Source organism: Castor canadensis, chromosome 7 (genome assembly GCF_047511655.1).
Source record: "Castor canadensis chromosome 7, mCasCan1.hap1v2, whole genome shotgun sequence".
Classification (NCBI taxonomy): Eukaryota; Metazoa; Chordata; class Mammalia; order Rodentia; family Castoridae; genus Castor; species Castor canadensis.
Genome location: NC_133392.1, coordinates 59,226,245 through 59,241,196, shown reverse-complemented (window position 1 = coordinate 59,241,196; position 14,952 = coordinate 59,226,245). Strand labels below are relative to the sequence as shown.

The 14,952-nt window shown below is 45.6% G+C and overlaps 2 protein-coding genes across 2 annotated transcripts in view; one reads left to right on the top strand and one right to left on the bottom strand.

Moving 5' to 3' along the window:
* Positions 1-14,952, top strand: part of LOC109701212 (uncharacterized) — a 28,778-nt gene that overhangs the window by 5,533 nt on the left and 8,293 nt on the right. The gene's annotated exons all lie outside the window — the stretch shown is intronic.
* LOC141424807 (uncharacterized) lies at positions 1,627-3,502 on the bottom strand. Its single transcript, XM_074079002.1, has 2 exons — positions 2,504-3,502; positions 1,627-1,753 (listed from the first exon to the last, which is right to left on the bottom strand). The coding sequence occupies exons 1-2, from the start codon at positions 3,492-3,494 to the stop codon at positions 1,749-1,751; spliced, it is 996 nt and encodes a 331-aa protein (XP_073935103.1). The 5' UTR covers positions 3,495-3,502; the 3' UTR covers positions 1,627-1,748.

The window sequence follows — 14,952 nt, the reverse complement described above, 5'->3', positions numbered from 1 at the left end:
ATGATCAGCATAGAAACAACATTCCTCCCCTAAGGCTGCACATATTCCCCCCTGCTGAAGGAACAATAAGTCTAGCCCCCGACTGTTCTGGAGTACTACCTCAGATAGGGAGGTAAGAGATTTTTCTAGGTGACTAATGGAGGCTTCTATTCTCTCTAGGTCCTCGTCTATGGCTGCACGCAGCGAGGACATGCCACTATGTTGAGCAGCCAGGGATGCTATGCCAGTTCCTGCTCCGGCCACTCCTAGGCTAAGTAGGGTAGCAATGGTTAATGCAGAAATAGGCTCTCTCTTTTTCCTCTCACCTGTTCCTGTATTCCAGTATGAATATAGGCTCTCCTCAGAATGATAGATGATGCGGGGCAGCACAATCACTAGGACACAGAATTCCCTGGAGCCGTTAAAGACATTAGTCGATAGGCAAGGGGTGAGCCCAGACTGTGAGCATATCCACCATCCATTGTCTTTTGGAATTACCCACTTAATACCATCGCCCCAGCTGGGGTTGATATCTACAACAGCACATAGGTCCTGTTTTCCCGCCGGCACCTTCCCTAAGCAGGTTCCTTGGCTGCTCATTTGTTGTATGGTCAGACCTCTCTTACGGTTTCCCCAGGAACGTTGAGTGGGGTTTTCACTAGTCGAGACATTGTAGGTGGCATTTAGTCCTATTGCCTCATGGAATGGGGGCCTCACATCATAGCACAGCCAGCAGGAGGTAGTCATATTAGGGCTGGTGTGGTTCAATGTTAGGAATGCGGCATTTACCAAATTCCAAAGGGGGGGTCCATAGACCCGGTCATAGGGCTGGGCCTTCCCAGGGAAGTGCCAGTTCCTAGCGGTCCTGGAGATGTAATACTAGCATTTGTGTGAGGTCGGGAAGGGACCGGGGTTGTGCAAGGTCGGGGAGGCGGCTCCACATAGGGCGGCTTAATTACTTTATTGGGGCCTATTGCCCGAGTAGGGGTGGATTGCTGTGTGAGCCGGATGGTAAATAGGGCTCCCTGGTCTCGGGCCCTGAGCCTCATCGGGTCATAACGGCAAATCCCCCAGATGAAGCCTGATATCGATTGTCAGCTTTACCTTTTTCTGTAAATTTGATTTTTACAAGGTCACAGCGAGGCTTCCAGCGGCTTCTTTGTTCTGTAATACAGCCCTTAGACATGGTAATTAGGTCTGTTTTTTCAGGGGGAGGCCACCAGATGTTGCCAGTGGACACACAGGACCAGGAAGCGCAAAAATAATTCGATGCCCCCCTGTACTGTTTACTATTACTTTTACCTTTTAGGTGTCCTGGGCAGACATAAAAGTTATCCTTCAGAATCCCCGCACAGGCCACCAGTTTTGTCAGATCAAAAGTTAAATCAGGGAACCAGACGTTGGGAGGGGTCACCTTGGAGGTCCCCTGTGGATGTATCTATGACCACCCAGGTGAGGTGGTAGGGCTGGTGGGGATTAGGGTTCTGGGCAGGTCCCACCCAGCATAGACACAGAAGGCTTAGAATGCGTAGGAGGAATTTTATCATCTTGCTGGCTAATGGGCCTTGGGGTCTGCCCTGGTCCGGAGGTTACTGCAGGGAGGTGTTGAAAGTCACGTGGAGAGTTGCTCTGTACGTCTCCTGGGCCAGACGAGCTTCAGCTTTAACGGATTATTGGGGTGTCGCTGTGCGATCCACTCTCTAGCCTCTTCCTGTTCTTGCTGACTGGCTTGACGCACGTGGGAGTGATGGACCCAAGGCCCGACGCCGTCAACCTTAAGAGCAGTGGGGGTAACCAGAATGACCATGTAAGGGCCCTTCCATCTCTCTTCTAAAGTGCAGGCTCTGTGTCTCTTTACCCATACTTAATCCCCTGGGACGATGCCATGTTCCAGGTTTGATGCATATTTGGTCTCATACAAGGAGCTCACTAAGGGCCAGATCTCTTGTTGGACCTCCTGTAGGGCCTTTAAGCTAGCCAAATAATTTGGGGCCATACTGGGGTTTTGGTCCGGTAGAGTTCAGACAACAATGGGGGGCGGAGCCCCATATAGAATTTCAAAAGGTGTCAATCCATGTACATATGGTGAATTTTGAACCTGGAAGATGGCATAGGGTAGGAGGGCCACCCAGTCTCCGCCAGTCTCGATGGCTAATTTAGATAAGATCTCCTTCAGGGTCCAATTCATTCTTTCTACCTGCCCTGAGCTCTGGGGGTTATATTCACAATGCAGTTTCCAATTAGCCCCCACTGCCCGGGCCAGCCCTTGTAGGACGTTACTGATGAAAGCCGGATGGTTATCAGAGCCTAGAGTTTCAGGGATGCCATGTCTGGGTATGATTTCCTCCACCAAAACCTTAGCTACAACCTGAGCAGTCTCTCGTTTTGTAGGAAAAGCCTCCACCCAGCCTGAGAAGGTGTCTTATCAGAACCAACAAATACCTATACCCATACCTTCCCGGCTTCACCTCAGTGAAATCCACTTCCCAGCTCCGTCCTGGCGCCCTCCCCTGTACCCGTGTACCTGTATGTAGGAGTCCTTTTTTGCTGGGTTTCATAGCCTGGCACCCGGCACATTGGTCCACAATCCTTTGAATCTGGGCTGTTTGGTGCGGGAACCGGAGGTGGGCCGACTCGAGGAGGGCGAGTAGTTTTTTCTTGCCTAAATGGTTGGCTCGATGTAGGTTGGAGAGGAGAAACAGTCCTATCTTTTCAGGAAGAATCAGTCGCCCTTCATCATCACGATACCAGCCTTGCTGGTTGGACTCTGGGCATTGGTGACCTTGGATCCACTGTCTGTCTTCCAGGGTGTACTCGGGTTGTGGTGGCAAGCGCGGAAGCTCGGGCATGGGTAAAGTCAGCGCTAGGGTCGTGGAGGCCAAAGCAGCATTTCGGGCCACCTCGTCCGCTCGCCGGTTCCCCATAGCTTCCGGAGTCTGGGAAGACTGGTGACCAGGAATGCGTACTGTTGCCGCAGCCTGAGGCTTCTGCACTGCGATCAGTAATCTCTGGATCTCTGGGAGGTTACGTAGCTCCTTTCCTTCTGCTGTAATGAAACCCCTTTCCCGGTAGATGGTGCCATGTACATAGACGGTGCCGAAAGCGTAGCGGCTATTGGTGTAAACAGTCACTCGTTTTCCCTCAGCCCGCTCGAGTGCCTCTGCCAGCGTGATCAGTTCAGCCTTCTGGGCTGAGGTCCCCAGGGGCAACGGGGCACTCCAAATTATGTTCCCACCTTGGTCCACCACCGCCGCTCCCGCCTTACACACCCCATCTGAGACGAAGCTACTCCCATCTGTATACCATACCAGCTCACTGTTGGGTAGGGCTGAGTCCTGGAGATCAGGGCGCACTTGGGTGATTTCAGCTATGATCTCTTGACAGTCATGTAGGGGGGCTTCCAGGTCTGGATTTGGCAGCAAGGTGGCTGGGTTAAGAGAAACTGGTTCGGAGAAGAAGATTCCGGGGGCATCCAGCAAGAGCCCTTGGTAATGAGTCAGTCGGGCATTGGTCATCCATCTGCCTGGAGGGTGCTTTAAGACACCCTTTACTGCATGGGGGGGTTACCACCTTTAGATGTTGCCCAAAAGTGAGCTTATCTGCGTCTTTTACCCTTAGGGAAACTGTCGCATGATCCGCAAGCATGGGGGCCAGCCTGCTGCAACTGGGTCCAACCTTTTGGATAGATAAGCAACTGGACGCTTCCAGGGCCCTAGGCGCTGCATTAGTACCCCTTTCGCTATTCCCCTCCTTTCGTCTACAAAGAGGGTGAAGGGCTTTAGAGGGTTTGGCAGCGCCAGGGCTGGAGCTCTTAGGAGGGCGGTCTTGAGCTCCTCAAAGGCCTTCTGTTGATCTGGCCCCCAGGCCCATGGGACCTTATCTTTAGTTGCCTTGTATAAGGGTTTTGCCAGTTCAGCATACCCCAATATCCACAGCCGGCAGTAGCCCGCTGTCCCCAGGAACTCACAAACTTCTCGAGCTGAGGTGGGGACGGGGAGTCTGAGAATAGTTTCTTTCATGGCATTTGTTAACCATCTGGTTCCCTCTTTTAGTTCATACCCCAGGTAGGTGACTGTTTGTCTACAAATTTGGGCCTTCTTTGCACTGGCCCGATAGCCCAATTTCCCCAGCTCCTGGAGGAGGTCTCCAGTGGCTTGCTGGCACTCAGCTTCAGATGCAGCTGCCAGAAGCAAGTCATCTACATACTGTAAAAGTGTGACGGAGCTGTGGCTCCGGCGATATGAGTCCAGATCCTGATTAAGAGCCTCGTTGAACAGAGTAGGGGAGTTTTTGAAACCCTGTGGGAGTCTAGTCCATGTTAACTGTCCGGGGGTTCCCGTATTTTCATCATGCCATTCGAAGGCAAAAATGTGTTGACTGTTGGGTGCCAGGGCTATGCTAAAAAAAGCATCTTTCAAGTCCAAAGTGGTATACCAAACATAGGAAGGGGGCAAATGGCTCAGCAAGGTATAGGGGTTGGGGACTGTAGGGTGGATGTCCTCAACCCTCTTATTTACTTCCCTTAAATCTTGGACTGTCCTATAGTCTTTTCCCCCGGGTTTCTTAATGGGGAGGAGTGGAGTGTTCCAAGCAGAATGGCAGGGCTGTAATATTACGGCCTCCGGGAGGCGGTTAATGTGAGGGGCAATCCCCCTCCGTGCCTCAGAAGACATGGGATACTGACGGACTCGGATGGGCTGGGCCAAAGTCTTGATTTCTACCATTACTGGTGCTCGATGTTTTGCCAGCCCCACACCTGTTATTTCTGCCCAAGCCTGGGGGAAGGTTTGAATCCAATAAGTCATTTCAGGGGACCACTCAATAGGTTTCAGGGGAGGGTCCCGCAAGGAGAGCAAGCGATGTTCATCTTTGAGATACACAGTCAAGACTTGGAGGAGCTGTCCTCATCCATCCATCCCTTTGATTCCATCTGGCTCAAAGTGAACGTGAACCCTCACCTTAGTTAGCAGATCATGCCCCAGAAGGGGGGCAGGGCATTCAGGAATGACCAAAAAGGAATGGGTCACCTGATGCCGGCCCAAATCCACCTGATGCTTGCTAGTCCATTGATATGCCTTGGAGCCAGTGGCTCCTTGCACGAGACTAATTTTCTGAGACAGTGGCCCAGTAGGTTTATTTAGAACTGAATATTGAGCCCCTGTGTCCACCATGCATCTCACGGGCTTTCCCTCTACATATATAGTTACCCAAGACTCAGGGAGGGGTTCTGAATCCCATCCCCTCTAGTCATTGTCCAATTCAGTTAACAGAACCCGGGTGTCATTGCTGGGCCTGCTATTTGGCCTCAAGCGACCCTGGAGCTTGGGACATTCTCTCTTCCAGTGTCCGTATTCCTTACAAGAGGCACACTGTCCCTGGCCTAACCGGGGCTGATCTCTTCGGGGATGGGGGGGGCAGTCTGTCCAGAGCCTGGTCCAGCCAAACCTTGGACCCCTGCTAGCAATATTTTAGCTATTTCCTTCTGCTGTTTCTTGTTTTCCTTACTCTGGTGTTCCCTGTCCTCCCTCCAAATCTTTTCTTGTAGTTCCTGATTTTTTTTTCCTGATTCTATCCTCTTGCTCTTCTGGGGTTTCTTGGGTGTTAAAAACTTTTTCAGCTACTTTCATCAGATCCCGGATAGTCATTTCCCCAAGTCCTTCCTGCTTATATAATTTCTTCCTAATATCAGGGGCAGCCTGATTTATGAAGGACATTATCACGGCTGACTGATTCACCTCCGCTAGTGGATCTAGGGGGGTATACTGTCTGTATGCATCGTAAAGGCGTTCCAGGAATGTGACCGGGCTTTCATTCTCCCCCTGCACTACCGTCTTTACCTTAGCCAGATTGGTAGGGCAGTGAGCTGCCGCCCGGAGGCCTGCCATAAGAGTCTGGTGGTAGACCCGGAGATGCTCCCTACCTTCTGCATTCTCATAGTCTCAGTCGGGTCTGTTTAAGGGAAAACGGTCATCAATCAGGTTTGGCAGTGTAGTCGGTCACCCGTCGTTGCCGGGGACATTCTTTCTGGCTTCAGTGAGAATCCGCTCCCGTTCCTCAGTGGTGAATAGAGTCTTAAGGAGCTGCTGACAGTCATCCCATGTAGGACTGTGAGTATGTAAAATGGACTTGAACAGATCAGTCAGGCCTCTAGGATCCTCAGAAAAAGGAGGATTCTGGGCTTTCCAGTTGTATAGGTCACTACTTGAAAGGGGCCAATACTGATAGTGTCCCCCATCAGGACCAGCACTGCCCAGAGCCTGCACCGGGAGGATGGGGGGGCGGTGGAAGTGGAGGAGGGCTCCTCCTCTGGAATTTCCTCTCACTGCCTACGGGGCCTGAGTCCCCTCGCCGGTCCAGAGACCGGGGCGGGGGGTGCAGATGGGGAGGCTGATGAATGGGGAGGTTCGGGGGGGACAGCTGCCTCTGGCTGGAGTGGTGCAGTAGCGGCATATGGCAGGGGGCTCGCCTCAGAATCTAAGTCTATCAAGGACAGATAGGAAGTCGGTTCTTCCTGCAGAATAGGCTTCTTAGGGGAATTAACAGGAGTGGGGGCGTTCCCCAACACGGCCAGTATTGTGGGCCGGTCTGTAGGTGCCTCATGGGTAAACAGCCACAGCCAAGGGGGGGGGGTTCCTCTACTAAGGTCTGCCACATAAGGATGTAGGGATATTGAAGACCAGGTTTATTAATGACATCGCGGACCTTCTTAATTGTGTCCAAGGAGAAGGTACCCTGAGGAGGCCAGCCTACATTAAAGGTTGGCCATTCCACTGAGCAAAGGGAATCAAACTTACCTTTCTTAATTTCCACGCCATAATTGTGTCCCTTAGCGCGGATTTCTGAAAAATGACTCAGAAGAAGGGTCTTAGGAGTTACCTGGGCCTGTTCCATGATGATCAGAAGAGATGGACAAAGGAAACAACAAAGAACAAAAGAGACAATTCCACCAGACAAACAAATTCGCACAGGACTCTCCAACATACACAAGTACCGGCTGGTCAACCAGACTACTCTCACAGGCGCACTTCCATTCACACCAGACTCAGGATCCTTACCCAAAGACCGCCCAAACGGTGTCCACTGAGGACGCCGGCGCGGTTCCTGACTGTCGGGGACGTCTCCCGCGACTTCCAATAGTGAAGCCTCCAGGGCTGTAACCCCTTCCTTCCACTCAATGAGAATTCTCAACCAAATTCAGACGGGGACTCTAAGTCCCTCCAAACGGAGGTGGCCAATCCTCCTTCCGCGGTCTTTCCCAATTAAACCTCGGTATCGGAGGCCATTTGTTCCTCTCAGGGAGGGGCCGATCTTGGTGGAACCTCCAGCTGTTAGGGTAAGAGGCCGGCCACCTTCCGAGAGGACAAAGGATACTCGAGACAAAGGAAGTCACAAGGCGAGGTTTATTTCTAGCTGGCTAGGGTCCGAGCATCCGCCTGACGCAGCAGGTTTCAACAAGGACCCTGAGAGCAAAGTTTAAGCAGGTCTTATACACTTTAAAGCATCAATCATCGTCACATAGGAATTCCTCATGCCCCTGGGGTCACATTTTCCTGATCTTGCCCACATCCTGATCTTGCCCACATCCTGGTGGTGGGGTAATATTATTTATTGGGAACTGGGGAAACACCAGAGGCTTACTTATCAGGTTACAAGGAATGTGTTCTCCCATAAATTAGGGGCTAGTAGTGGAATAGAAACCTAAGGTTTAGATAAGAACAGCAGGGAGTCCTGCTTTGGAAAGTTTATTTACAAGTGGAGACAAAGAAAGGCAGGGATGGGTGCTTATCTCTGCATGGTGCCTTTTATCTCAGTCCCGAACTCTTGCATGGCTCTAATGAGCAATTCCTCACAGCTCTGTCCGAGGTTACAGCTTTTAATTGACAGTTTACCATGTTTTACAACCCTGTTTCAAGGCTATCTTCCTCTTCACTAGGTTACCCAAGGGTCATGCCAGTTATAGCTGATTTCTAGGCTAGGTGGGCTGCCAGTTAAAGGCCCCAACACTACTCCACTGATTCCTATAGAATGGTTTCCAGAACCATCTCTGAGGAATTGTTTGCACAGAGATGGCTTCAACTAAGAACTCCCAGCTGCTTTCAGGATTTCTCTCTTTGTCTTCATTTGTATCTTTCAGTGCTTTCCTGTTAGCATGGAGATTAGAGGGACCCTGGAGAGGATCTTGTTAGAAAATAATAAAAGAAAAGATGAAAAAGGAGAGGGAAAACAAGACGACAAAAAAAAAAAAAAAACAAGACATCATCAGGATGAAGAGAGGAAAATTCTGTGTAGAGCCCAAGTGAAAGAAATTGAAAGAGTTCCTACTTTCCTGGAGGGAAGGAAAGCACATTAACTAAAAACTGGTTTACAATAGTTGTTGACACACCCCTAATGGCTTTGTAAAGTACCATGAAAACTGGATTAACATGATCTGCTTGCCTATGTCAAAAGCAAATAAGCCAAAACATAACAAAACTCACAAGAAACTTACTAGGCTTATGTCTCATTAAAGTATTCCCTGGGTTTTAAGATGAAATCTTGACTTTAGTAGGACTTGGTGACCTGCTCATTCTTTGAGTCTATGGTGTATCTACTATCTCTCTACTGTCTCTAGAAAGCACTCATCTCCCTTGACATCATCATCACTTTTCTTAAGACAAGGCTGAATTACACAATTGATATTCTTTCTTTTCTCTTTTTTTTTTTTTTTGAATTCTTGACACAGGGTCTCACTGTGTATTCCAGGCTGACCTTGCTATGTAGCCCAGGCTGGCCTCAAACTCCAGATCCTTCTGTCTCAACCTCCTGAGTGCTGGGATTACAAGTGTGCATCTTGACACTTTCCTATTTCTTTAAGTCACCTAAGTGTTCACTGTGGGACCATGGAAATCAAAAGGCCTTATCCTTTTTTTTTTTTTTTGCAGTACTGGAGTTTGAACTCAGCCTCACACTTGCTAGGCAGGCACTCTATGCACTCTACCACTCCACTCTACCATTCTACCACTCTACCATTCCACCAGCCCTCTTTTTGTAATGGGTTTCTTTGAGATAGGGTCTCAAAAACTATGCTCAGGGCTGGCTTTGAACCCCATCCTCCTAATCTCTGTTTCCTGAATAGCTAGGATTACGGGCATGAGTCACTGGTGCCCAGCTCTTACCAGGCTTAATAATTATACTAAATAAACACATGGAAACTCAAAAGGAAGAAAATACATTCTTCCTCTAATTTTTGAAAAATTTTTTTAAAGTATTGAACCTTTCTGTTCCAGTGGATTACTATGAGGGCCGAGGAAAACAACTTAAAAGATAGTTACTGTTTAGGGGGCGGGGGTGGGACTGGGGTTTGAAATAAAGGCTTTATGCTTGCAAGCAGGCACTCTACCACTTGACCCATGCCTCCAGCCTTTTTTTGCTTCAGTTATTTTTCAGCTAAGGTCTTGTGTTTTTGCCTAGGACTGCTCTCAGTACTTGATCCTCCTACCTACAGCCTCCCGAGTAGCTAGGATGACAGGGGTATGCTACCATGCCTGGCTTATTGGTTGAGATGGGGTTTCAGTAACTTTGTGTGGACTGGCCTCAAATCTCAATCCTCCTGATGTCTCCCTCCTAAGAAATTGATATTATAGGCATGAGCCATCATGCCTGGCCTTAGGGCCCTAAATTCTAATAGGTCAGTATATGTTTCAGTCCACCAAAAAGACAAGTACATAAAATGAAGCTATCCCTAACTTTTCAAGGACACACAGATTTTTGGATGCCAGGGGCTCATGCCTGTAATCCTAGTTACTTAGGAGGCAGAGATCAGGAAGATCATGGTTTTAAGCCAGCCTGGGCAAATAGTTTGAGAAACCCTATCTCGAAAAAAACCTGTCACAAAAAAGGGCTGATGGAGTGGCTCAAACTGTAGGCCCTGAGTTCAAACCTTGGTACTACCAAAAAAAAAAAAAAGTATAGATACATCCTTTTAAAAAGATAAATTACATTCAAGGATAGCAAGTGATTAGATATAATGAGCACAAAGTAGAGCCAATACCACAAATTGAGGCTCCAGGGAAGCTTATTAAAGGAAATTACTCTTGAAATATGAGTTAGAGGATAAGTAAAATTTAGCTGGGCTATGAAAGATAGGAAAGGCATTTAATAAGAAAGGACACGGTAAGAGGCAAAGCATGGATGTAGGAAATAAATGGTAGGATGGGAACTCTATGCAATAGGAGCCTTGTGAAGTAAATGAAAGGTTAGAATAGAACGGGATCTTAGACAATTTTATATGTGGCTACGATGTACTGCTTCATAGCTTCGTGATTCAGATTTTGTTTTGAGGATGACGATCTACTTGGTATTTAATTAGATGATTCTAGTTTGTGTGTGAAGGGTAGAAGAGGATAAGAGGGAAGACTGGAAAGCATAGCAAGATGACTAGTACTTAAAGCATCAGGAATAGGGATAGATAAAAGAGGATGTCTTTGGGAAATATTTAGGAGCTATTATCAGTAGGATTCAGTGATTGAGTAGAGGGACTGTGAACAGGTAGTGAAAAGAAATCAAGGATGAATTATTTTTGGCTTAGGTTTGGGTAGTGAGGACAGTAACTGTTGTAGGAAATACAGGAATATGTAGATTCTGAGATGCTGTGTATAATCCAAGTAGATAGGGCTAGTAGCAAATTAATTTGGGATAGGGATACAGATTTGCATTCACCAAGATATAGTTTGCTCTTACACTCTGAAAACAAGTTTTGGGGGATTGGTTTCAGGCTAAGTAGATTTATTTGCTAAGGCTAAGCAGAAACTGCTGTGAAAACCAGAATGAGAATTTATTAACTTAAAATAAGGAATATAAGTATCCTACAAGTAGAATGCAAGTTGTCCCTGAGTTTACAGGGGGCTTTTCTAAATATACATAATTTGGTATTATGCATTAGCTGCACTAGTTGCTATTAGTTGTTACTACTGTGTAACAAGTAGCTCCAAAATGTAACAGAAAAGATTTACAAAAAAAAGTTACAAAGCCCAGAGATGTCCTATATACAGGTCACTCAGTCCCCTCTATTGTTACCATCTTATATCAATGATAATATTTATGCTACACTTCTTACAACTGATGAGCCAACCTTGCTCTATCCTAGAGAATGTTCATGTGCCCTTGAGAAGAATGTGGTGTTTTCTATTGTGGATCATTCTATACATAGGTTTTTTTTGTTTCTGTTTTTGTTTCAGTTTGGTGCTGGGTATTGAACTCAGGGCCTTGCACATGGTAAGCACGCACAAGCACGCACTCTACCCCTGAATTATACTCCTGACTTCCCTACAAATAGATGTCTTAGGTCTCGTGTGTTTGTAATGCTATTCAACTCATTGTCTTCTTTTTTGTTGTTGTTGTTGTTGTTGTTGTTGTTGGCAGCACCAGCATTTGAATTCAGCCTCATGCTTGCTCAAGTCTTCTTTTTCTTTGTTGGTCTTCTTTTGGTTGTTTAATCCATTATTGAATGTAGGTATTGAAATCTCCCAACTGTTAACTATTGAACTGCCTATTTCCTTCACTTCCGCTGATTTTTGCTTCATGTTATTTTGGAGCTCTGTTGTTGGTGTATAGATGTTTTTGGTTGTTATATCTCCTGATGGATTGATCCTTTTATTATTATAAAATGTCCTTTGTTTCTAGTAACAACTTTTGTCTTAAAGTTTATTTTGCCTGATATTAGTGTAAATTCTCTTTTTCTTTTCTCTATTTCTTTCTCTTTCTCCCACCTTCACCCACTATAAATCTTTTTATGCAGACTAAGATGCTCAGGATATCTGAGAGGTTTCAGTTTGTACCTTATCAGGCTCACTAGTGAGAAGCACACGGTGTCATACTTTTAGGTCCTCAGGCCTTCATCCTGAATAGATTCTACTATTTATAGTCAGATTTAAAATATGGTTCAATATTAAATTGAATTTCTTTCTTAATTCAGTTCTTCTGTGGACATGTTACTGTTGGTGATTACACCTTGCCGCAATTGCTTGTCTTGATTTTCCAAACTGGTGTCAATCAGATCATGTACTTCTGGGAGACTCTTCTTTCAGTAGAATAACAAATTACTCCAAAATGTAAAAGCATGAAACAACAAACTTACTACTTCACAGTTTCTGTGGGTTAGAAAACTTGGGCAGTTTAGTTTCTACCATCTTTGACTCTGCTCCTTGCTCTGACTTGAAGATCATATTGGTTTTGGTAGTACAGTACCAAGGATGTGTTGATTTTTTTAGCTTTTGGAAACGCCTAGAGGACTCTAGAATTATAGTTTCAGGGACACAGGGTGCAACTCCAGAAGTTGCAGAGAACATTGAGAAGAGCCACAAGGCCAGGATTTCTGGATAGAAGGGGGCAGAGTGGGCCTCGCTCTGTTTTAGTTACTCTTTGTAATGGCATATCTTTTTTTTTTTTGAGACAAGGTCTCACTGTGTAGTCTAGGCTGACCTCAAACCTCACTGTGCTCAACTCATGCTCAGCAGTTTGAATGGCCTTTTTTTTTTTTTTCAGTTTTTTATTTTTAACCTATTTGTGTCTTTGGATCTAAGTTTATATCTTATATAAAAGATTGGATTAGGTCATTTTTTAAAATCCATTTTTAGCTGGACATGATGGTACACACCTGTAATCCCAGCTCTTGGGAAGTTGAGACAAAAGGATCAAGAGTTTGGGGGGGAGGGGGTAAGGGAGGGTGCAGAGGGGAAGGGGGGAGAAATGACCCAAACATTGTATGCACGTATGAATAAAATAAAAATAAAAATAATAAAAATAATAAAATATTTTACACACATGCATACCATTCTATAGTGTTAATGAAATTTTTTGTGTTTCGCTACTAGCTAAACCTGAATGCTAAATGAATAAATAAATAAAAAGGAAAGAAAAAAGAAAAAGAGTTTGAGGCCAACATGGGCTACATAGGCTACAAGACCAGCCTAGGCTATATATTGAGACCGAGTCTCAAAAAGCAAAAATCCATTCTGTTGATCTCTGACTTTAATTAGAGAGTTTAATCATTTAGAGTTCTCATAAGGCAGGGTTTATGTTCCTCTGTGATATTTATTTTCTATTGATCTTATGTCTTTTGTTACTTCTTGTTCTATTCTTCCACTATTGCTTTTTTTTGTTTTGGTGGAGATGGAGCCCAGGGCATTATACATGCTAAGCAAGCACCCTCCTAAAACCAAGAAAAACCTAAATAAACCTCTGCTGCTTTTAGTTCCTTGCTATTTGTTTTTTTGTTTATTTATTTTTGTTACTGGGGTTTGAATTTAGGGCCTCCTGCTTGCTAGGCAGGTGGTTGAGTCACGCCTCCAAGCTCAGGTCACTAACTTTGGAGGTCACGCAGCTGAGCAGTGTAATGCCAGTCTCTACTAGATTTGCCATAGGTAGACTTCTGATATGTGGTTATGATGATAACAGTTGCCCTGGTTACTGTCCAGGGACTTGAAGGTCACTTTTGTTGAAACTTCTGACGTCACTTGGGCCTTGTGCAAATGTTCAGTGGGTGATCTTTGGACATCAGAAGGCTAAAAACTTCACCCCCAGATCATGCTAGCACCACCATTTTCTGAACTTGAGTCCCACAAAGAGGCACGCAGTTTGCTCACATGTGCCCAGACCACCAATTGCTTCACCTCCAGTCACCCATGCCTAAATCACTGTGTCTTTATCCCTTAAGTACACCCAAACCCTGTCTTCAGGAGGTGGATCTGAGATGTAGGTCTCCTTCTCCACATTCAGCCACCTTTGTGAATAAATTCTTTTGTTTTGCAAAACTCATTGAATAATCGACATGCTATGTGGCTGGCAAAATGGGCATGGTTTGGTAACGTTACCACTGAGCTACGTCCCCAGTCCCTGCTTCCATTTTTTTCTTTTTTTTAATATTTACTTATTTTTGTGGTATTGGGGATTGAATCCAGGGCCTTGCTGTTGCTAGACAAGGGCTGTACCACTTGAGCCCTTGAGATGAGGTCTCTCTTTTTGAGATGGGGGTCTCCCTAACTTGCCTGGACTGCCCTTAAACTCTTGATCCTCCTGCCTCAACCTCCCAAGTGCTGGAATTACAGTTACGCACCACCATACCTGGCTTTTCCCTGCTTTTTTTCTTTTTTTTTTTTGGTGAGATTGGGTTTGAACTCAGGGCTTTGCACTTGCAAAGCAGATGGTCTACCACTTGAGCCAGACCTCCAGTCTATTTGCTGTGGTTATTTTAGGAGAGATGGACTCTCTTAAACTATTTTCCAGGCTGGCCTCAAACTTTGATCCAATCTCAGCCTCCCAAGTAGGTAGGATTTCAGTCATGAGCCACTGGTATCTGGTTCCCTGCTTTTTTTCTTAAACTAGATATTTTATAGTATACCTTTTATATTTTCCTTGTCATTTCTATACTATATATATTTCTGAGTTATGTTCCCAGTGGTGCCTGGAGGAGTGCAATGAACAGTCAGCTGATAACCATCTAGTTTTGATTAATACAATTTTAATGGCACATAAATTTTACACCTCTTTAATTGCATCCCCTCCCTGATTCTGTATGCTTTTCTTATTATACAAATATATCCTTTTACATTTTGTGCCCATCAACACAGATGTATAGTTATTGCTTTGTGCAGTTGTCTTTTTTAATTAAATAAGAGAAAAATACATTCCTGCTGTATTTACCTTTTCTGGTGGTCTTTATTTTTTGTGGCTAAAACACATAGCATTGAGTGTACTCTTTGTAGCATACAGTGTCAGCTATGTTAAGAATATTCACATTGTTGTACGACAGAGGTCCAGAACATAGTTATCTTATGATGAAACTACCCAGTAAACAGGAACTGCTCCCCTACCCCCTAGGCCTTTAGTAACCACCTTCCTACCCTGCTAGCATTTTATTTTATTTGGGATGCTTTGAGATGGATTCTCACTGTGTAGCCCATACTGTCCTCAAACTTTCAATCCTCTTGCCTCAGC

Coding starts and splice junctions, on each gene's coding strand:
- LOC141424807 (XM_074079002.1), bottom strand. CDS start 3,494: ATGACCAATGCCCGACTGACTCATTACCAAGGGCTCTTGCTGGATGCC.